This window comes from Lissotriton helveticus, chromosome 1_1, assembly GCF_964261635.1.
Source record: "Lissotriton helveticus chromosome 1_1, aLisHel1.1, whole genome shotgun sequence".
NCBI lineage: Eukaryota > Metazoa > Chordata > Amphibia > Caudata > Salamandridae > Lissotriton > Lissotriton helveticus.
Genome location: NC_136057.1, coordinates 327,134,657 through 327,157,993, shown reverse-complemented (window position 1 = coordinate 327,157,993; position 23,337 = coordinate 327,134,657). Strand labels below are relative to the sequence as shown.

At 42.7% G+C, this 23,337-nt stretch overlaps 1 protein-coding gene across 1 annotated transcript in view; it reads right to left on the bottom strand.

The window, feature by feature from the left end:
• Positions 1-23,337, bottom strand: part of LOC144803926 (estradiol 17 beta-dehydrogenase 5-like) — a 621,787-nt gene that overhangs the window by 469,865 nt on the left and 128,585 nt on the right. The window contains exon 2 of the mRNA XM_078671888.1: positions 1,636-1,701. Coding sequence (XP_078528014.1) covers positions 1,636-1,701 — 66 coding nt within the window. The remainder of the gene's footprint in view (positions 1-1,635; positions 1,702-23,337) is intronic.

Below are 23,337 nucleotides of genomic sequence, written 5' to 3'. Positions count from 1 at the left end.
AATCTCCGGAACCACAGCACCAATCACAACACCCAATACAGCGTTGGAAAGGGCAGTTGCAGCAGAAGGACATAGGCTATGCAGACGCCCACCATATACATTTGAAAGGTAAAAGAACCGTGCCAGCAAAGTAGTCCCTTGTGAGCATGTCTGCGTTGTGCTGTGGGCGTGTTCTGGGGGCGTGGCAAATGCTGGGGGCGTGTGGTACGTTCCGCCCTTCATGCCATGTCTCATATCGTGTGCTGTGGGCGTCTGCTGGGGGCGTGTGGGGGGCGCGGGATTACAGAAAAAAAAAGCGAGCATTGTGCCCAATATTTCATTGTTTTTTCTTCCCAGGTTCTGTACATTCCAGCTCCATCTTAACCCCATAAATATAGCCTGTACCCCAAAACCCAAACCTATCCCTAAACCCTAAAAATACCCTGTACCCCAAAACCCAAACCTAGCCCTGAACCCTATAAATACCCCTGTACCTCAAAACCCAAACCTACCCCAGAACCCTAAAAATACCCCTGTACCCCAAAACCCAAACCTAGCCCTGAACCCTAAAAATACCCCTGTACCCCAAAACCCAAGCCTACCCCTGAACCATAAAAATACCCCTATACCCCAAAACCCAAACCTAGCCCTGAACCCTAAAAATACCCCTGTACCGCAAAATCCATACCTATCCCTAAACCCTAAAACTACTCATGTACCCCATAACCCAAAACTATATCTGAACCCTAAAAATACCCAAACACCCCAAAACATATACCTCAGTACCCCAAAACATATACCCCTATACCCATACTTACCTTATCCAAACATAAAAAAAACATGCTTTTACCATTCATGCATTTACAACGAATTTCGTTGTAAATGTATGCGTGGTAAAAGCATAGAAAATGTAATGCCATGCGTTATAATGGCATTGCTGAGTCATGGTACTTTCGTAATGAAAGTATGCGGAGTGATGGTATGCGGAAAGTTGCGGAATAATGGGTGTTTACCCTCCCCCGGTAAGTACATTGGTGGCACGGCGGCCCACATATCCAGCAACATACTCATATTTTTTCACCACTGATTTGAAAAATGCACAGGTCTCTCTCATTGATGGTCAGCACCGACATACACTTTTAGACACACCTCCCGCCACAAGTTCTAGAATTGCGAACTTTAGAGCTGGGGAGCTACGTTCGAATCTCGGCATCAGCTCAACAACCTGTGATTCCAGGCGAATCGCTTTGTCTCCCCGTGCCTACCACAAATGAATGTGTTCTTCCGTAATGTAAATTGTGCTCATGCCATTTTGTCGAGTTCGCGCTATATAATATTGCAAGGAAAAATAAAGTAGTGAAACTCGAGTTCACACACTACTGAACGCGCACTATTAAGTGCATCAGCAGTGCACTGTGAATTGGAGCCTTTCACAGATAAGAAATGCTATCAAAACGAAATCCTACAAAACAATATACTACTGGCCGGCAGCAATTCATACCCGGACAACGTCGGGACGGGCTGCTAGTATATATAAATATATATATATATATATATATATATATATATATATATATATATATATATATATATATATATATATATATATATATATTTGCACCCATGAGATAATTTGAAATAAAGTGCATTGAATACCTGAGCCATGCTGCTGTCTTCCTTGTCCCGTGAGGTTGGCGAACGAGTGACATATCTTGGGGTATGCTGTGGAGGCAATCAATAGAAATATATTTCTATACACTTTTTTCTTGAACATGTTTTTAATAATGTTAAATCGTACAGCAAAACCGTACACAATAGCTTCCATACAAATCTTATCAATCTTACGTAAGACATTTTCTTAAATATTGTTTACATTTTCGATTGTCGTGAGGCATATAAAGGCAGCACTATCATACCGTAATATGTATTTTTTCCCTTACAGCTCAAGTAACTTATTTACTTATTGCAAAGCCAACTAGACATTACCAGCACGGGGACCTGCATCCAATGCATTGCTATCTCCCTCTTTATTGGTCACAATATGAGTGCAGTCAATTCTCGTACATCTTCAGATTTATTTTTATATATATATCCCGGTAGGGCCACATCTGGCGAGCATTCAAGGTGTACTAACCACTCGTGTAACAATAGTTAATGCCTTGTACCAGAATTTCTGTATGGGCAGACAATTCCAGGCCAGGTGTAGCAAATTAGCAAAAACCATGACATTATTAGCATAGAGCATGACATCTAGGGCATTTGTGCGCCTAGTAGAGGGAAACCTATAGTGCAGTCTGAGAAGATAATTCAAATGTATTAATTTTTGCCTATAGTTCATGGCTTAATACTGCAGTTAGAGGCAACAATATGCCATTTTCGTACATGCCATAGTACTCCTACGTCCGCTTCACATAGCTTCATTGCCAGTATGTTCACTGAGGGCCCGATTCACAGAATGAACTTAAGACTCAATCCTAAACTTACTACTATTTTGGTATTCACTGAATGCACTTACTACTTTTGGCATTCACAGAATGAACTTACTACTTTTGGCATTCACAGAAGTTAGGATTTTGTCTTAAGTTTGTCTTAAGACAAACTTAAGACAGACTTAAGACAGACTTAAGACAAAATCCTAACTTCTGTGAATACCAAAAGTAGTAAGTTCATTCTGTGATGCCAAAAAGAGTAAGTGCATTCTGTGAATACCAAAATAGTAGTACGTTTAGGATTGAGTCTTAAGTTCACTCTGTGAATCGGGCCCTACGGGTCTGGTGTTGTTAGATTAGCGACATAGATGCGATAGATAGCCAGGCTGTACCATATTCCGAAACCACTACCTTTGTTAGTAGGATAAACTCCGATGGTTCCCATGGGAGCATGGAACATGTGTCAGTCAAATCATAAAGGCCCCGTCTCTCCATCCAGCACCATCATTGGAAAGGACAATTCAAGATAATTAAATGCCTTTTTGACATCCATGAAAATCCCTATCACTGGAGGAGAGGCTCCACTATATTCATGAACGCAAACAGCGCACTTATATTAAAGGCTTCGGAGTTGGCCCCCATAAACCCTGTCTGATCAGGTAGTATAAAGGCTTTAATCGCAGACCAAAGGCAATTTGCTGTCACTGTGGCCATTGTTTCCTATCAAGGTTTAACGGCGAGAGTAGCCTATAATCAATTTAGGTCTTTCTCAGACTGTAGTAAGGTTGATAATGGCCTCCCGGGTTCTCTCCAGCATTTCCTGCAGTGTTAAAGCTTCTTCATACACTCCCAACAGTCCTGGGGTCAGAACATCAGCATGTATTTGATAAAAATGTGCAGTGAGGCAGTTGGAGCCCTGTGGCTTTCGATTGGTCTAACTATCTATAGCTTCTCTTTCATGGTGGGATGGACATTTAGCAGTATTCCATATGTCCTTTCCAGCCATGCCATGGCAATGTCATTCAGGCAAGACTCTATTGTGTCTTTATCCAGTCTCCAGCAAGTGTTAAAGCTGTGTAACAATGTGTAATTATCTCATGTACAAAACTTTCCCAAAATAAAGTTCACACATACTGGACTTTTTAAGTCAAACCTTCTGACAGTGCTAGAATGCGAAAATGCTCAATAGGTCAGTCCAACTTTTGGCGCTATTATCATTCATGTCCAAACAGTCTTCTTGACCCCACTTAAAAATCATCACTGGTTCTTGGGAATTCATGTTATGAAATTGGGTATGTAGAACGTAAATGTACATGTCTAACTTTTTAAATTCACTGCACCTTGCCCTAAGAGTTGTTTAGGGCCTACCTTAAGGGTGAAATATGCATTAAACGCTTGGCATGAGGGCGATTTTGCTAAATCAAATTGGCAGTTTAAAACTGCACTCAGGTTGCAATGGTAGGCCTGAGAAATGTTTTGAAGGGCTATTTAAGTGGGTGGAACAATATGTGCTGCAAACCCATTAGTAGCTTTTAATTTACAGGCCCTGGGTACATGTAGGACCACTCTAGTAGTGATGTCTAACTAAATTAAATGTGCCAATTGAGTGCAAGACAATTTTACCATGTGTATGGGAGAGAGCAAAGGCACTTTAGTGTTGGTTATCAGTGCTAAATGTATAGTCTGTGAGTTAAAGATGATGGGACCCTTTTATTTCCTGACGGACTCCGTTGAACAGTGACATAGGTGCTTGGGTGTGATGAAAGAATTCCTGATGTAGAATGGTCTGTTAGCTGTTACATGCAGATAAATAAAGAAGTGTAATACCAAGCTCCATGTGTGGTGTGATCATTTGCATGTACCAGGGTTGGGCAGGATACTTCAACCATTCACAAGAGGGGGGATTAAGTTAACCCGGCAACCCGAAGAACTGATAGTGTTCTCCCAGAGAGTTCTCCAGCAAACTGCTTCTGCATACCACGTGCGCCTCAAAGTGAAAATCGACGGTTTGCGTATGTTGAGTCAAGGCGTCACTCAAACAAGTACAAGGCCTGTGAAGAAAGTGAAGGCCTTCCAGAAAGTTTTGTTTGTCGTCAGCTAGACACTTGCAGGTAAAGTCGAGACAGGAAATACTAAGGCACATCCGAACACAGAGCCTTCATTCATACTGTATGACAATGCTAAAGGCACCAAGAACAGATACAGAGAAGCGCTAAAGGCAGTGATAGCCAAGTGCAAGAAATCGCTAAAAGCGGAAATATTTCTAACACAAGGAAATGCTAAAGGCTGTGACAACCAGGTACGGAAAGTGCTACGAGCATCTACAGCCGGGTGTGATAGAGTGCTGTGAGCTGAAAAAGATAATTGCAGAGAAGTATTAGAGGTGGCGATAATCAGATATATAGAGAATACGATCACGCTTACCAAAACCTGAGTAAAGAGTGCCATCCAACTTCAGCACTAGGCACTGTAACCCAAGCAGAAGCCCAGGGTTGTGCTTACAAGGCTGGTGAATCACATTGGACTCACTGACAGGCCATGAGCGGCGGTCAGAATAGTGAAATTTTCTTTTCCAATGTCTGCTGAAAAGAGAGTCAAATACGGCGTTGCCACCTTCTTGAAACCACTGTCTCCCTTCAATACTGCAAAAAGCAAACTATATCAACCAATGGACTTCCTGGATCGAAACTTTTGATGATTTTACTGAGGTGCTGGAAGAAGTACATTTCAAAAAGATCATCAAATATCTGAAAAATTTGGAGGGTGTAGGGATAAAAAAAGTGATGAAGAAAATACCACACTGTAGTGAAGTGACGTACCGTCAAATCAAAGAGGTGCTGAATACCAATCTCAAGCCAATGCCAAATGTCGACTAGAAAGGTACGTTTTCAACCAAAAAAGGCAGAAAGCAGGTGAAACAATGGAAACGTTTGTAAAAAGACTTGGATTGCTCATCAAGCATTGCAAGTTCAACGAGTTCAATGATGAAGGCGCCATGCGTCCCAGAGTAATATGGATGTCTTTCCGACTCCTTCATACGACAAATGCTGAAAGAGACACTCAGCTTGGAGTGAGTACTCATGGATGCTAGAGCGGAAGAAAGAGCTGACAGACAAGAAGCAAACATGGAGTCTGGAACAGCCCAAAATGATTCAGCACTCAGTTTGAAAAGTAAACCGAAACAGAAGTTAGAATGCCATAAAGTAATGTCTTCAATGAAAAAGAGGTTGTGTTTTTTAATGTGGATTTTCCTTTCCACATGTAGGCAAATGTCCTGTCATTTGGCAGATATGCAAAGGCTGCGGAGAAGAGCACCATTTTATAACAGTTTGCAAAGCAAGGGAAAGATCAAGTGCATCACGTCAAGAAAACAAAATGGAGGAAAGATCAAGTGCGTCACATCGAGAAAGCAAAGTGGATACCAGAATGTTCCAGAGACGTTTCACCCATGCCCACAAGGCCAAGCGGCAACATCAGTTGAGACAAGGAGAAACTGACTGACATTGATTGTTGTCAAATTCCTCATCTAAACGTTTGTCATTGTCAAGCCACAGTGAGGAATATGGGTGTGTGATGTCAATGTTGACTGCTTTACGACGTGTGCATGTAGGATTAGCTTTTTGCAAGGAAGAATGCCTGTCGAAGTTAGATCGACAAGTGAAAGTGCACAATTCATTTGGACACTGTCCCAAAATCACACTGGGAGTGAATGGGTGCTCCACACCTTTTATCATAGACAGTGGATAGTAGAAAAACATTATGGCAGCAAAAAAGTACAATGAACTGTCTCCAGTGCCCTGTTTAATTGTGTTGGAAACCAAAGTGTATAGGTGGCCAGCTTCTACACCATTGCAAAGTCAAGTTTCATTCATAGCAACTGTAAAACATAAAAAGATGACAGTAGAAGCACCAATCCATGTCCTGCAAGGCTCTTCATCAAGTGCATATTTTCTCAATTTCTGTGAACTACAACGTCAATGCCTATCATGAGATAGGGAATCAGTTTCCATCCTTGTTTCATGGACTAGGAAGGCTTCAGACAATGAAAGTTAAACTTCACATAATTTAGGAAATCCTTCCTGTTGCTAAACAACATCGTCAAATTGCATTTCATTTAGAAGAGGCTGTTGAGAAAGACATTGAGACATTATTTAAAGATGACATTATTGAGTTATCCACTGCTCTGATGCTGTGGGTATCACCCATATTGGTACTGCTGAAGAAGGATTGTGGAGGAACTGTGTGCATCTGCGTTGATATGTGCCAAGGGAACAAGGCAATTGAAAGAAAATGACATTAAGTACCACACATTGCTGACATGATTACACAGCTGAATGGAGCTAAAGTGTTTTCCAGCCTTGATTTGAAAAAAGGGTTTCACCAACTCGAACTAGAAGAAAATTGTAAGTACATTACTACCTTTCGGACTAATGTTTGTTCATTTAGATATAAAAGGCTACGTTTCACGTTATCAGCTACAGAATTCTTTCAAGATGTCATTCGTCACAACATACAGCCCGTCATAAAGGCTTTCAATTGCAGTGATGACATACTAGTTTTTGGGGCCACAAGAAAGGAGCATGATAAAGCTCTCCCACAAGTGTGTCGTATACTTGCAGATACAGGTCTCACATTAAATGTTGCAAAGTTTGGGTTTCATAAAGCAAAGCTCAAGCTCTTTGGTCATACCTTTCCTGATGGGGGAATGACTCCAGGTCCAAATAAAGTACAATATTTGTCATTCACTTCTCCCCCACAAGATGTAACTATGCTGTGATCCTTCCTTGATATGGCTAATTACTATTCAAGGTATATATGTGACTTTGTCACTATAATTGCCCCATTGCGAGACTTAACAAAACAAAATGTTCCACTTCGATGCTCACATAAACGTGAACAAAGCTTCAAGAAAATCAAGCATGAAATTGAGAGCGCCAATGAAATAGCATATTTTGACCTGAAATTGCTGACAGAAGATGTTGTTGATGCAAGCCCAGTGGGTTTGTGTACCATCCGTGCTCAGCACACTGGACATCCCAATGATCCAAGATACATTGTGGCTTATGCTAGCCAGAGTTTGTCATTGATGGAACATGCCTGTTCACATCCTGAAAAAGAAAGCCTCGCTGTGGTGTGGCTAAGTGAGCATTTTCATGTTTTCTGTATGGAAAGCATTTCACGATTGTCACCAACCACCAAGCATTATTCACCATTTTCAGGAATCCTAAAGCCAGCATTCCTCCTCGCATTGAGAGGTGGTGTTAGTGACTGCAAGAATATCATTATACACTTGTACATCGCTCAAGAAAGTATCGAACCCCTGCTGACTACTTCTCATGTGTACCAATGCTGTGGCATGGCACCACTTCTAAAATGGCTGATGCTTATGTTATCTTCATTGTGAAATCCAGCACCCCTTCTGCCATATCAGTAGAACAAATCATTGCTGCCACGAGCACTGACAGAGATTTGCTAGTACTCAAAGACATTATTGCACATCAATCATGGCAAAAACATACTCAATCTCTTCATATTGACCTTGAGTACCAGACATTTTTAAATGTGCAGGAAGAATTTTCAGTTATCCCAGAAAGCATCATCTTACGAGGGCTGAAGATTGTCTTACCTGAGAGTCTGAGACAACAAATAATTGAACTGGCCCATGAGGGACATTGTGGAGTTGTTGCAACTAAACTAGCTCTACGGGACTAAGTGTGGGTGCCTCGCTTTGATGAAAGAGTTGAAAAAGAGTTAAGGACATGACATTTGCAAATGTGCTAGTCATCCAAAATAACCCTGCATCCTTTAAACACGTCTGATGTTCCAAAGCATGTAAATGTAAATGTAAATGTATTTCGATTTATATAGCGCACGAATCACCCAGGGGTCTCAAGGCGCTTGCTTAGGGAACCCGTCCTGGTATTCCCCTGTGAGATACCCCGGCAGGGTATTCACAAGGTGAAAGCCAGGCATCCCGCTGCGAGGGGCCGTAGTGAAGCATGAATTAGAGAAGATTGCAATTGATTTCTTTGGATCCTTTGACTATGGACATCATCTACTACTAATTGTTGATGAATATTCCCGTTTCCCCCTTTGTAAAAGATCTGTTGTCAACCACTCATGATAGAGTAACTGAGAAATTAGAAATTATTTTTTCAACATAGGGGGTTTCCTCAATTTTCAAATTTGACAATGGCCGCCTTTCAATAGCTGATAATATAAAGATTTTCTTACTCATCAAATGATAAGCATCGGAAAACCACACCTCTCTGGCCACAGGCGAATTGTGTTATTGAAAGATTTATGAGCACCCTCAATAAGACCATTCAGTGTACTGGGCAGGAAAAGCTTGAACTCAAATCAGTTTTCTGTCTACGCTTCGTGTATACAGGTCAACTCTCCATTGTACCACTGGTGGACCCTGCCACCCTAATGTTTAGGAGAGCCATGGAAACCAAATTGCCACAATGGACCACTGAAATTGACCTTGATAAACTTCGCACTTCTGATTCGTCTCACAAATGCAAAATGAAACCCCTCAAGGATAGACGCCCCTGAGCTTGGTTCACTGTGTTCAAAAGAAGAGACCAAGCCATTGTCAGGTAGAAATGGAAAAATCAATTCTGATGCTCCTTTTGATGCTGAACCACTGAGGTTTTTTGACTAGTAAAGAACACATGGTGATTGCTCACTGTCCTGGAAAGTCCAGTATGCAGGATTCTTTGCATTTCAAGCACCTGCCTCGACGTTCAGATACTCCTGATGCGAGAAGTGAGACTTAGCCACCTGAAAATCAGTACTAGTGTCTCTGTTGCCAGTGCCAGTCATGGACACTTCTTCTGTATCTCGGCAGCCTCACATGACAAGATATGGGCGATTGATTTGAGCACCAGAACTACTTATTGAAGAGTTGTGATGTGTAGATGTATTATTTGTACTTTTCATTTAGCAAAAGGGGAAATGTAGTGCCTTGTGAGTTAGAGATGACGAGCCCCTTCAGGTTCCTGACAGACTCCGTAGAACAGTGACGCAAGTGCTTGGCTGTGGTGAACAAATTTATGATGCAGAATGTTCTTTTGATGGTTACACACTGATGAATAAAGACGTGATGTTGTGTTGTGATCATTTGCATGTACATAGGCTGAGGAGGATACTACAGTAGAGTACTGATCAAGAGCTGGGCCAACCCTCTTACCATTGGCTATCCGATGGGTCTTTTTATGGGACTGAGAGGTGAAGGGAGTTAGCACTTTGACAAAAACATATAATTAACAGTTCAACCCATCTGGCTACACAGTAAGGACCAGGAATCAGTAAATAAAGCCAGAAAATTGTATTACAATTTAGCAGTCAGTTTAATGTAAATATATCTCACTACCATGCTGTGTAGGTACAGAATAACAAGTGGATGGCCAAACCTCCTGAAAAAGTTAATGCGCATCAGTATGAGAGAAACAAGAAGTTTAGTTACAGCAATACAAAGAATTAACAGCAGAATCTAATGCTCAGAGAAGAGTCTTCAATCTTCTTTCTTAAACATGAGTAATCTCTAAAGTGATCTAATTTAGAGTATACAGCTAATGAGGATGGTTAAGTCTAAAATGATCTAAAAGAGTCAGAAAAATACAAGAAAGGAGAAAAATGTGGGAAGTATGGTCTGGAATATTCAAGGGATAGGTGTAGGAAAGTGCCCCTTTTTGCATGGTTGCACTCAACTTTTTGACTGACATATGATGCACTTCGACTTGCTGTGCCCTGGGTCCCTGCCAATCAGGTACCCAGGGCCTGTATTCTTTCCCACAGCTGTACCTTTGTACCCCCAATTGACACATCTCTGGCCACAGGTAAACCTCTTGCAAAAGGTATCATGGCTACCTAGGACGTTGTGACCGGGGAAGGAATCTAAGGGCTGCAGCACCTATTTTGCCACCCTTAGGGGCCATGTGTCTTAACACCCACACTTCAATTACAGGCTGCGTGTTTTGGTGTAGAGAAAAGTGAAGAGTGGACATGGCACAAACCCCTGTGTGCCATGCTTGCAACCTATTGGCTGTGGCCTAGGTAAGCCACCCCACTAGCAGGGTGCACTGGAACACAGGCAAGGATACAGTTGCATGAGCACAGTATCTCCACAGTGTCTAAGTCCATTCTTAGACATTGTAAGTGCAGTGAAGCCAGAAAGAGTGTATGGTTTGGGAGTTGGTCATTACAAACTCCACAGCTCCATAATGGCTTTACTGAAAAATTGGAAGTTTGGTAGCAAACCTCTCAGCACATTAAGCCCACACTAATGGCAGTGCTGGATTTAATATAAAATGCACACAGAGGGCATCTTAGAGATGCCAACTGAAAAACGACCAGCCCTGGTGTGGTTCTGAATGGCTAACTGCCATTTGCCACCATCAGACAGGTTTCTAGACCCCTGGGTAGAGAGCCCCTGCTCTCTGGGTCCAGAAACAAAGCCCATCCTGTGGAGAGGTGTCATGCCTCCTCCCCCAGGATGGAGCGGGTCAATGAGAGGGGCAGCTTCAAAGGCCTGCTGCTCTTGTAAGCTGCCCCTGGCTTTTGCTGCCCCCGGCAACTGGCTCCCATCGGTTCTGACCCCCCACTTTGGGCAGGAGAGTCAGCGGAAAACAGAGCTACTAGAAGAGGTATGCCAACCTTTGTCAACACCACCCCTCAGGTGGAGGTATGAGGTGAAGCACGCATCTCAGTCCCCTCAATCTTGGAGTTGAGGAGACCCAACCAATTAAGAAGAGGCTCATGCCCTCCTCGCACTGGAGGGTGGCATACTAGGGGGTGAACTCACCCCAAGGAAGGGACGCATTGGTCCTGACCTGCACAACCCCTGTAACGCCCATAAATGTAGTATTTAGGGGTGACTCCAAATCTTGCCTCCTCAGATTCGAGGAAGAAAGAAGAAGGACTGAAGAGCCAAGCTGACCCAGGAAGAAGAGGACACCAACTGCTTTGGCCCCAGCCCTACCGGCCTGTCCCAACACTGACCTCCCTACAGCGGAAACTCTGGTAAGTCTAGCAGCCCCCTAGAGCCTGGATGACCTGCCCTGCACTCACCTTACAGACTCTGTCTCCCATTAGCACTGGATTTGCTCAACAAAGACTTATCCACACCTGAGCTGCCTGCTCGTAAGGAGCCCCTGATCGAACATCGAGGCCCTGCACTCTGCACCTGGCAGCCCCAGTGCAGCTAGTGGTACAATTTGAGTGGCCACTTGAACCTTTGGGAACCTTGGATCTTCCACCCAAAACGTTTCTTGCAGTTGGTTTACTTACCTGCAAACCAATAATCATCTTTTCCCTTTATGAACTAATGCTGTAATGTTTTGTTCCTAAAAAGGTTGCCAAGCTAACTTTTGTATGAAAGAATAGTAACTATATTGTAAACGTTAAAAAGTCTTACTTACATTTGTATTGTAGGATCCATGGTGTGATATCTAGGCATATCACACAGAGTAGTCGATGTAATCCAAAAGTAACGCACAAGTAATCAAAAGTAATTACCGTGTCATTTAAGCTGTTTTACATGCATATTCAAACCTGTAACAATTGCAAATCCATTCCCGATTGCTTTACTTTGTAAAGTTTTACATTTGCAATTACATTTACCTACCTGTACCAAGTCCTGCTTGGTTCTAAAAATAAAACATAAGTATACCTTATTTATGCTTACCCAATTGGTCTGGATTCTGTCTCTGAGTGCGTGTAATCAGTTCTTGATTTAGTGAATACAATAAATGCTTAACACACCCGCTGGATAAGCCTGACTGCTCACCCACACTTCCACAAAGAGAGATGTTAGTACTTGTCTAATTTAGCCTCTTGTGGTATCTTGCCTTCTTCTGTACTCTATTCTTTCTTTGTGTCCTGTACTTTGCTGCTCAGCCAGTCTCTGTGATGTCATGGAATGTTCGCTCTGTGTAAGTTTAAGGGTATTTGTCAGTTTATGCATGAGGCTGAGCAGCAGGGTTTCTGCTCCTGGTGGGGCTTACTATGATGTACTTGATTATCTGGATTAGTATGCTGTTTATCCTACTTTATCTCTTGCAACTATCTCCTAAGAATAAACCTGGAACTTGGATACAGCTACAACAGAGTCATCTTATTTTTATAGAATTTCATACTGGCGACGAGGGTGGGATACGAACCCAGAAGGTTTTCTTCTCAGGTTTGCGATTGCAAATACAGTGTTACATCTATTATCAAACTAACAAACCATGAGAATGCATCTGCAAGGAAAAGACACGTAAGCAGAAATGGAAAAACTGTATTTTATGGAAAAAGAAATCCGGCCTAGTTACATCAAGTTAAACATCTTATTAAATGGTGCACAGTAATGCATGTTGTTTGTGCACATACAAGTACACACGAATAACACATGTAAGTACATAGATTCGGCATTAGATTCACATTGCACTTTACGTAAATGTAAAGTAATTTTGAATGCCTGAATAAAAGTATGGTGAAGAACTGAATTATTAATACCAACGCGAAGACATTATTGAAATCATTCTTGTTTCCAAAGTAAATACATTTTAATAGTGTGAGGATGGTTTCATCAAGTGTCTAAGGAGTATATATCATTTTAATAAGGTTAAGGCACACAGTATATATGAATTCCTAATCTTGCAGCGAATGCACTTCAGTACTGAAATTAGGTGCAAAACTTTACATTAACGTTAAGACACTCTGAATATTTAGTGCTAAATGCATACATATTGCGTATTTGTGACATGTCAGGGTGGAGACAAAATTACGCTACTCTGGTGGAGCCCTAATACCAACAAAAAAAAGTCAGCACTCAGGAGAGGAAAGGGCAAAAAGTTTGGGGAAAGACCACCAAAGGCCGACCGGTCTAACACAACTCATGGAGACATTCCGCTTTCCTTGCTGACGTCACGATTGAATACCAGATGCCTTCCTTGCTCACATGTCACCATATGATCCTATAGATGCTAAATGGGCTAACATTTACCACTATTATCGTATGGCTAGAATTATACCTGGTGGGCATGGTGACGCCATGGATGTCCAGAATATGTCATGAATTGCTACCATTGTTCCAGGGCCAGCTTTAATGGCACCCATCTGGGCACCATCATGCAATGGGTGCTTGCACTATGCCCAGAGTAAGTGCCAATAAGACAAAGTCAGCATTATAAAAAGTATACCAAGAGTAGGCAGAGCACAACCCATTCCTTTCATACATTCACACTCGGGTATACATACACACACACCAGCATTACTTGAGACTTTTCTGCGAATTTTTCAGAACTTTGTGCTGGGTGGCTGCAAGTGCGCAATCAGGCAACGTTTGCAGAAGCTTTGAAATAGTTTCCCAAATAGAACTTTGTAAAACCAGGCATTCTCAAAAGTCTTGCATCCCTAAGTCTTAGTGTGGGGTTACATCTGACTAATGATGCAGAATCTCCAGATCAGTCAGGCAAATTAGGGTCCATTTTGAGAACAAGCCATTGGCCCCAATTTCGATTTAAATGTAGTTAGGTACTGAGGTACCGGAAGGCTGGAATTAATGATTCAGTTGGGTAATAGTAACATCTCTACAATATATAGGCCATGAATCTGCATATAAATCACGGAAAACGGACGTTCTCTATACTCCCAGGCTCTGGAATAACATCCCCATCATACACAGAATGCCCAATACTCCTGCGACTCTGAAAAGACCTGAAAACTTCTGGCTTCCCAGAACACTTTATCTCAAAACAGTAGCAATCATCTCCACAGACTTTCTCCCTCACTGTGAACTGTCCAGAACCATAGTTTTGGACTTCCTCTCTATTTCAGGTTTCTGTGGCGCTCTTTATTAGTACGCAGGCCATAAAAAGCTATGTGTAAATATATAATCCTTTTTATGGACTTGGGCAGGTATTAGGAGAGAACAAAGTGATTCACTGGGGCAGAAAGAAAAAGTTTCAAGGACCAGCCCGCACAAGCTTGTTTTGTGTATCTATCCTTTATCTTGATCAGTTCTGAACCTGCCCTGAATTGTCATCCTTTTGTACCAGCATGCAGTGCATACCAGCCATTGCTCGCCTGGGGGGTCCTTTTCTATTTCTCCCAGCACACAATGTAGAAAGAGGAACAGGCAAATGGGAGAACCATCATGGGACATTGAGTACCTTTGGCCATCCCCTTTAGCCTCTTATTGCAACATCCAATTGGTTTGTGACTCGTGCAGAGAGACACAACTTAATTTCTTAGTTATTGAAGGGCTACAGGAGCCAAATGGGGAATTTGGGGTGAAAAGGAGTGCCTTGTTAGAATATTTTGCCGCTCCCAAGAGTTTCGCTTACTTTAAGCACAGCAAATAATACTAGCAGTGAAGCCTGAAGGACCTCTCATATGCATAGTGCTGGGATTCACAAGAGTAGACCTGTGGGTAGTGGTCATTAAACTACAAAAACAGGCCCAACAACATTGCAACAGAAAGGCTCTGAACATGAAGTCAACTGGAAAGGCCAGTCAGTGACCCCATCCAGGCTAACATCATGCAGTTAATTAAAAATTTGGAAAGGGCGCTTATGGTACAAAACTATAGTCTAAATGGGAGGTGGGAAGGGCCATAACTGCATAAGGTATGCCTAGATGTGGGCCCCTTCCTCGCTGTGCCACTGGATTCAAGCTAGCCTGGCTGATGCTTGTTTCCGGTCCAGTGAGGACCTGGCTTGGCAGTTCGGGCTAGACGTTCCCATGGGGAGCAGGGCCAATACTGATTTGTATATGGCTCGGTCCAAACTGGGGTGATGTGGCGAGCAAAATAATGATGGATTAAACCCAGATCTGTGACTTGAAAAGATTCAACAGTCCATCTACATTTTATTTTGTGATGTTGCCAAACGTGTTTGGCATCTTCTTTCTCCACAGAATCCAAGGAATTACCAACAGAAGAGCAGACTAACTCAATGAAGGAAACTCACCAACCATGCATTATAGGTGGAGGTTGTGTTCCTATTAATACCCATTGGGTCACAATCAGTAATAATATTGATCTAGATGTGGCCAATATAACAGAATGTTCAAGGGAAGGCAAGAGGTACAATTTGATGTGTGAACTGAAGCTTCCAAAGAAAAATCAAACTTCCAGTGCAACAGACCCAGCCAGATTGCCTCTCCTACCAGTCGTAAACTACAGATAGAGAGCAAACATACCAAGATTTCAGGAGTAGTTAAATATAGAACTATAGTCTAAATATAAACCTCTAAAAAAATTAGACTGACCTATAATATTTGTGAATGATAATAATAATAATATTCTTTATTCGGCAGTCAATACAGCCATAAAAAGAGACAGTTTAAAAACAGATAGAAATGAGCACATCAAATCCACTTGTTTAACTACACTATGGCCATATATACAGATTTACATGATATCCAACAGACAGCTAAAACCATAAAACAAAAGCTGAGGAGCCGCAAGCAGAAATTGACAGACTTAGGGTAATAAATGGTCCACATTAAGCAGCAAGGGTACATTACATTTGTAGCAGCATAACAATGTGCAAATACGCAGGTGGGAAGTAACCATTAATCACCTCTAGTGCATCTCAACATCTGGGCAAATCTTTGAAAATTGCTGACTCAAAAAATGGTGTTAACATTAGGTAAAAGCTGGAAAAACAATAAGGCAATACAGACCTGCCTAAATCCTAGTTCTTTTAAAAGCCCTTTGAGAAACACTCTTGTAGAATGCAAGAAATATTTACTAAAGAAAATGAAATGCAGGGTATCCATTGAGACCTTGAGTCGCAACCATGTCCATAATGTACCTGGTCCCTAGTTCCTCGTGTATAGAAGATGAGGGGGTGCTCGGTGGGACTTTTAAAATGCATCTAAAATATTTGTTTTCTGCAGTTTGGAGTTTACTAACCACTGTGTACCCCCAAACCTCGCTGCTGTATAGAACTTTGGAAATACAGAAAGAGTTATACAGTTTTAAAATGATCTCCAGGGACTAAGTTCCCAATCTGTGGGCATAGTTTGCAATTGCTCCCATTGATCTCGCCATTTCTGTGAGCTTCCCCTCCCGTAGGTTTTTAAAGTTAAGTTTCTCATCAAATAAAATGCTCAGATAGGAGAAAGCAGCGTGTGCAAAGTTTGTAAGAATTATGTCTGGTTCCCTGTTCACTGATTTCCATGATATATGATTTGGATAGGTTCGGTAACAGATCCATTTCCTTCATAAACGACATGAACCCATCAAATAAGATCTGCAAGCCCTTCGGTGTACGCGAGAGAAGGACAGCGTCATCCGCATACAATAGAATGGGGACCGGTCTCGCACCTATCCTAGGGGTATCGGCCTGTAAGGGCATCAGGGATGCATCTAGACCATTAATATACAATGTACACAGAAAAGGGTCTAAAATACATCCCTGCCTAACCTCACTTGAACATTTAAAACGGTTATTGGAGTTCCGGTCCTGAGTATATATATATAATTACAGCAGTGGTGTTAGAATGTAGGGATATTAACACATTCATTATCGCCACGTCAACCCCCAAGTCCCGAAGCAATTTCCATAGCTGACTGCAGTTCACCCGATTAAAAGCCGCTGTGAGATCCATGAAACCCAGGAACAAAGAACCTGGTTTAGCTAAGGTATATTTAGAAGTTAAAAGGTAAAGGTTAAGACACTGATCTGTGGTGGATTTTCCAAACCGGAGCCCATACTGCACCTCCAAGATTATTAGATTGGCGTCTTCCCAGTCTAACAGTCTGTTTAGGAGAACCCGCCCAAGAACTTTTACTGTGGCGTCTATAAGAGATATGGGACGATAACGATATGGGCTATTCCTATCTCCCTACTTAACGTTCGGACCAATGATGACAGAGAACCAAAATGAGTTATGACAAAAGAGGTCAGGAGAAATCCCATTGGGTCCTGGGGCCTTGTTTCAGGATAATCCTTCGATTCCCATTTTGACCTCAGCAGAGTGAAGCTAATGGGATCAGACCTGTGGAGGGAAATTGGGTTCTGTGGGTTTGACTCACTAGGGCCATGATTGTGTACTGCCTCAAAGTGATCCTTTCATATATCTGAGGGGATGTTGTGACTTAACCCTCGTTTATCCATGTCTGAGAAACAGGGATTATTGATGACCCTCCAGAAACCAGTACTATCCCTTTTATGACATGCCTCTGCTAGATCTTCCTAGGCTGATTTTTACAGTTGGCGTTTACGCCTCTTAACCACCTGCTTATAGATGCTGCAGCTGGCTGCCACCCGGGCTCTATCTCGCGAAATCTGCTTCAAGACCATCTTAAGCCCGGGAGCACTCGCTGTCAAACCATCTTGGGGCTGCCACACAGGTGGCGGCTACTGGGACTGTTAGCTTTGCATCAATTGAATTTGCAAGGTCAATGAATCCCTGAGTGGTAACATCCACTTGTGACCATCTTAAACGCCTTCTTTAGGCCGTGGCAGAAATATAATATTTGTGAATGAATTCAATTTGTGTTTGATTCTCAAAGCCATTAAGACAACAAATGATCCTGACTGGTTGAGCAAATCAGAAGTATTGTGCTTCAAATGCTGGTCGAACGAAGGCTTACTCCTCTAGAAACCAAGACAGCTAGGATGCTATAATGAAGTTTGGGGTAAAAGTGCCCAATATGAACATCAGGGTTAAAAAGAAAAGAAAGATAAAGAATTACAAGTGAGAGAACGTAAGAAAATATAAAGATTTTGTGGAAAAAATGTAAGCTGAAAGACAGAAAGATGGAGAAAATCAAGTAGCAAAATGAAAACACAAGGAAAAAGATGAAAGGAGGGAATAAAAGGATAAAAGAAAATAAATTGAAGGGAGAAAATGAAGATTAAGGAAATTAATAATTAAAAGGAAAGAAAGAGAAAGAAGGAAAGAAAAGACGAAAGTAAAAGAAGACACAGAAAATAGAAAGGTAAAAAAGGCACAAAGGACAGCAGCAGTAAGTAAATAAAGAATACATTAAAGAGGGAATGACTGAATAAAGTGTCAAAAAAGAAAGCTGGGAAGAAACCAATATCTGAAACAAAAGTATGAAGCAACAAGAAAAAGAGAGAAGAATGAAGGAAAGAAGAGAGATTGGAAATGAAGAAAGGGAAATCACTAAGTAAAGAAATACAATTATGGAAAAAACAAAAGCAAATTAAAGAATATGGAAAAAAATAGTTAAGAAGTGTAATATTAAAAAGAGACTGATAGAGAAAGAAAGAAAGAAAGAAAGAGAAAGAAAGAAGTGAGTGAGGGAAAGAAGGAAGGAAGGAAACACTGAAACTAAAGTCAGATTTGAGCAATTAAATGAAAATTGAAAGTCATAGAAACGGATGGGGAAGTGGAAGTGAGGAACCACTGGTGCCAAAAATATGAATAAATAGAGTGGGAAATAAAAAAGCATTCCCATTGGCAACAATTAATACTACCAACCTTTAATCACCTATAGAAATGCACTTACTTTGTCAGGCATATACGTGCCGAAGGCCACCAAGGGCATGGTTTGCCCATCGCTGAGCTTAATTCGCGAGTCCTTGGTGAGTATCATGGTGTGTGTAATCTCGCAGCCCTCTGCTTCGTTCCAGTAGTTAGATACATAAAACCCTGACCTTACGGCACTCTGTGTGCACGTCCTTTTAACAGCTGTGCAGGGTGTGTTTACTTTTGAACTTGGCGCGGTGTCTATTCGCATTAATTGGCTTGTCTCTATGAGACAGTGTAAACGATTGATGCTGTGTCAAGACAGGATTCAAGCTGAGGTGGCATGGTGTACAAAATAAGACTGAGTTGCGGCTCCGAATAATCAGTGGCTGAGACTAATTCGAGCATTTCATTAATCACTTTTTTGTATATTTTACTTTGATCCCTACATGCTTTATCAGTCAATAAACAAAACTAAAAGTTAATTCAATACTGCAGAGAGAACTCTTAAACCAATTGTTGCAGGATTTAAACCCCTCACCTCCCTGACACTGCAATTTTAAAAAATAGTGATAGTTTAACTATAGAAAACCGAGTTTATTTTTCCTCCTTATTTTACTTTCTGCTCCTGGTAACTTTTATGTAAAGTAATGAAATTATGTTGCTAGTAAAAACTTTAAATGTATATAAAGTGATGACATTGATTAAGTTTAAATGTTAAGTACTAACCCGAAGTTTTTGCATTAAATGTTTTTGAAAAAATATGTTTGTGAAATAAAAAATCAGCTCTCTCAAAGCCACCACATAAACAGAGAGCACCGCAGGATGAATCAGCATTTGTACATTTACAATCACACGTGAGCAACTCTGGTGACTCAGCACCCGCAGGCGGTTGAGTAATCCAAAGCAAAGACTGTCTGCCTGGGATTCAACAAAATCTATTTATATCTGGAGCTAATTTGATTTCTGAAGGTCCTGGCCTCAAATGCTTTCCCTTTACTCATTCTTGTGTAACCTTCCTCTTGAATGTTGGGTTCCAGTTACTCGTAGTTGCAGTTCCCCGATATGAACATCATACTGTTTTCTGTTGTGTAATTATAACCATGAGATGTCGCTGCTCCCACTTGGGCAGCCAGTGAGTGAAAAAAACTCATTTGGTTTTGGTCATACCATAGAGATGCAGATTGGGGCTTAGCTTGGTCATTGTTAGGGGGAGAATGTGATTTTTAGATTTCCCAAACAGGCAACACTGTGTATCAAACTGAAAAGGAAAGGGTGGGCTAGTGCTGGTGGACGGTGGTAATTAATGGACAGAGTTAGGGGCATTCGTTTACAGTTATTTAGATTAGAAAAGTAAGGCCAGTTAGTGGAGGGCCTCAGTCTTGTTGTCCACCCTAGTCTAGTTTCTCCTCATTGCAATGTAGGGCAGAGAGGTCAAGAAGAGCAGGCTATCATAAGCACATACCGAAAATCAGCAGGCCAGGCTTCGGGGGCAGCAAGAGAAAACCTTTTAGTAGCCCAGGCAGCTTGACAGACTAGGTGAAAGCTGTGAAACTGTAGAAAAGGTTGTGGAATACCTAACAGTGTGTAATAAAGGCACCTAAAATCCAGAAAAAGGAATCTTGAAACTACCTTGCCCATAAAACCCTTGTACAATGTGGTAATCTAAATAGAAAGAAACTAATGTTCCCTCTTTCCTTCTCCCTTTTACTAAAAAATATAGAAATTGTACAAAAAATTTCTTTAAAGGTTATGTACATGGATACGTGTGTTGAAAGACATTGCAATTTGTTTAATTCTACTGGAGTGTACAATTGTCCATTGCTCTGCTTTACGTGTTTTGAGCTACCTTTCCTAATTATGTGGCTTTGATGCCATTCAAAGGGGCTGATTAGGATGTTGCAGCAGAGTCAGTCAGACCACATCCGTCGGAGGACGACCAACTATTCTGACAGCCTCAAGGAGCCCGTCAGACCATTGGTCGGATCATATTCTCTACAATAGGGGCGATGCCTACTCAGGCACCGTCGTAGGGATTACAATGTCCTTTTCCGACAGTCTGATGACGGTCAGACTGCCATAAAAAGACTGACGGAAAGGGACTTAGGGGGCCCTTGGAAGCGTCCTCATCCCTCCTGGGCCCTCCAACGCCCAGGGGGCACACATGGTGCCCCCCCCCAAACACCCATGCACCCTGTAGCAATCACCATGGTGTAGGGATGTTTGTAAACAGGCCTTTTGCCTTTGTGGCTTGTGCTTTGGCCCTTTTACGGACCGCAGCACAAGCCTCAATGGCAAAACGCGTGCTTCCGACCACCTGCACGGCGGTCGAATCTAATTCAGCAGGGGAGACTGCCGACTATCTGTTAGCTGGTCTCGATCCCTCAACGGGGGTCCCGTGGGGGCAATTAGGATGCGCCCGCCACAGTGGCGGGCGCATCCCGCATATTTAACATTGCGGCGGACGGTGCTAAAAGCACCGCCTGCCGCAATGCTAAAAATGCATGTCGCGAATTTCAACGCACAACGCACAACGTGACAGGCACCGCACGGTGCCTGCCACGTTGTTTATTATCCTCCACCCCCCCAAGGGCCCCCGCAAGCAATTCCTGCATGCCTTGCCGTGATGGCATTGCCGCCATGGAAAGGCATAGTAATATGGCTGACGGTGTCTAACAGACACCGCCACCATATTAAACTCTTTCCGACCAGTCGACTTGTTGACGGGGTGGAAAAGCGGCGGACGGTCTTTCCGTCTGCCGCGGTCCCCCTCGCCATAGTAATATGGCGGGGGGAAATGGGTGGCGGGCGGGGAGGGGTCTCGGATGGATCGCCACCACCATGCGGGCGGTGGCAATCCTCCCGAGATCCTAATGACCCCCATAGCCTGACATTTAACCTCCGTCTTTGAAGCACCAGGCAAATGTGAGAAACAGAAACACAGACTTTGAAGGAGTCTTTGTTTATTGCTTGGACTTTCACAAAACACTAAAAATCAGCACACAGCCCACCAGTGGGTTGCGACCCACAGTTTGAGAAACACTGGTCTAGGCTATTCACTAATTATTTTAAAGGCAATAGAAGCAGAATTACTATTTAAAGAAAGGAAATAAAAACAGTTTACACACACTGCCACCGAACTACCAAATCCAGGGCATTCTGAAAACTGCAGAATACAAAGAAATGTCCAATCTGTTTCTCTGGCAAACATTCCTGAAGGTCGGAGGTACCCTACTGGATTCCCACAATTATGGTTAGTAGCAACAGCCAGATACACCCCAAATGGCGTCAACAGACAGGTACACAACCGCAGGTGTGAATAATGCATCTGAAACATGGGAGGGGTAGCTTCAGTACAAACTTCCCTTCCCCACAGAATAGTTATAGCACACCATCAGCAGTGAGCGCACCACTCACGTAACAGCCACAGCCAGGCATTAGAAGTGCGTGCAAGTTTCCCTCTCTGACAAAACAGATAAACAACTTGCATCAGCTGCCAAGCTTCCCATCCGCAAAGCAGAAGTACATTTGAGCACCTATAGCACAAACAACAGATACAGCCAGGCATCAGCAGTGTAGGCTGTCATTCCTTATAGAATTGGTATCACATGGGCAGGGCATTTGGTAGGAATATCAAACTAAAAATATTGTGATACATAAATATTGTGTCAAGAATATCATGGACAGGAAAGTAAGAATATTGTTTTAAGAGTTGAATTTAATATTGTTGTGAAAAGTATTGTTTTGTAAAATATAATTGTTTATAATATTTCTTTTATGGGATACTTATGGGTCCATTAGGATGTCGGGCGGTGGCACCACCGCGGTGCTGACGGCGCGGAAAAACGCCTTTTTCCGCCCGCGAGCAGCGGGAAACACGACCGCCATATTAGCATAGCAAAACATAGGTCAGTTCCCATCCACCCAGGAGAGACGCGCACCGCCATCAAAGTGCACCCGCCATCGCAGCGGTGGGAGCCAATGGAGACTCACCGCCGTGCAGAATGACGTCCGCCCGCTCCACAAATTAGGATGGACCAAACAAGCAGCCGCACCGCAGCGGAGACACCGCCCAACCAGAGACAGCGGAAACTCGACAGTGGAGCGCGCTAGCAGAGACCCGGTTCACACCACCCCGTCACGACCGCCATGGACCCAGCTCTACATGTGTTTCCGGTGCTGTACCTGCTACAGCACTATCATCTAATGGGCCGCAGCGGACGACGCCGCAGGTACGCAACTACACAAATACAACACACAACACACAGGCTGACACAGGGTCCAAAACCACAACAGACACCCTGCTCGGGGTAACACATTGACAAGGGCACCCACACATGACCCACCTGCCACCAAGTAGCCCAATGCATCCTGCACACACATCGACCGCGAACATGCAGCAACGTCCCGGTCACGTCACCGCAGCGGTCAACACATGCGCACAATGCAGAAGGCTGGGCCAGTCCAAGGCATGGGCAGGGCACAGAGACCA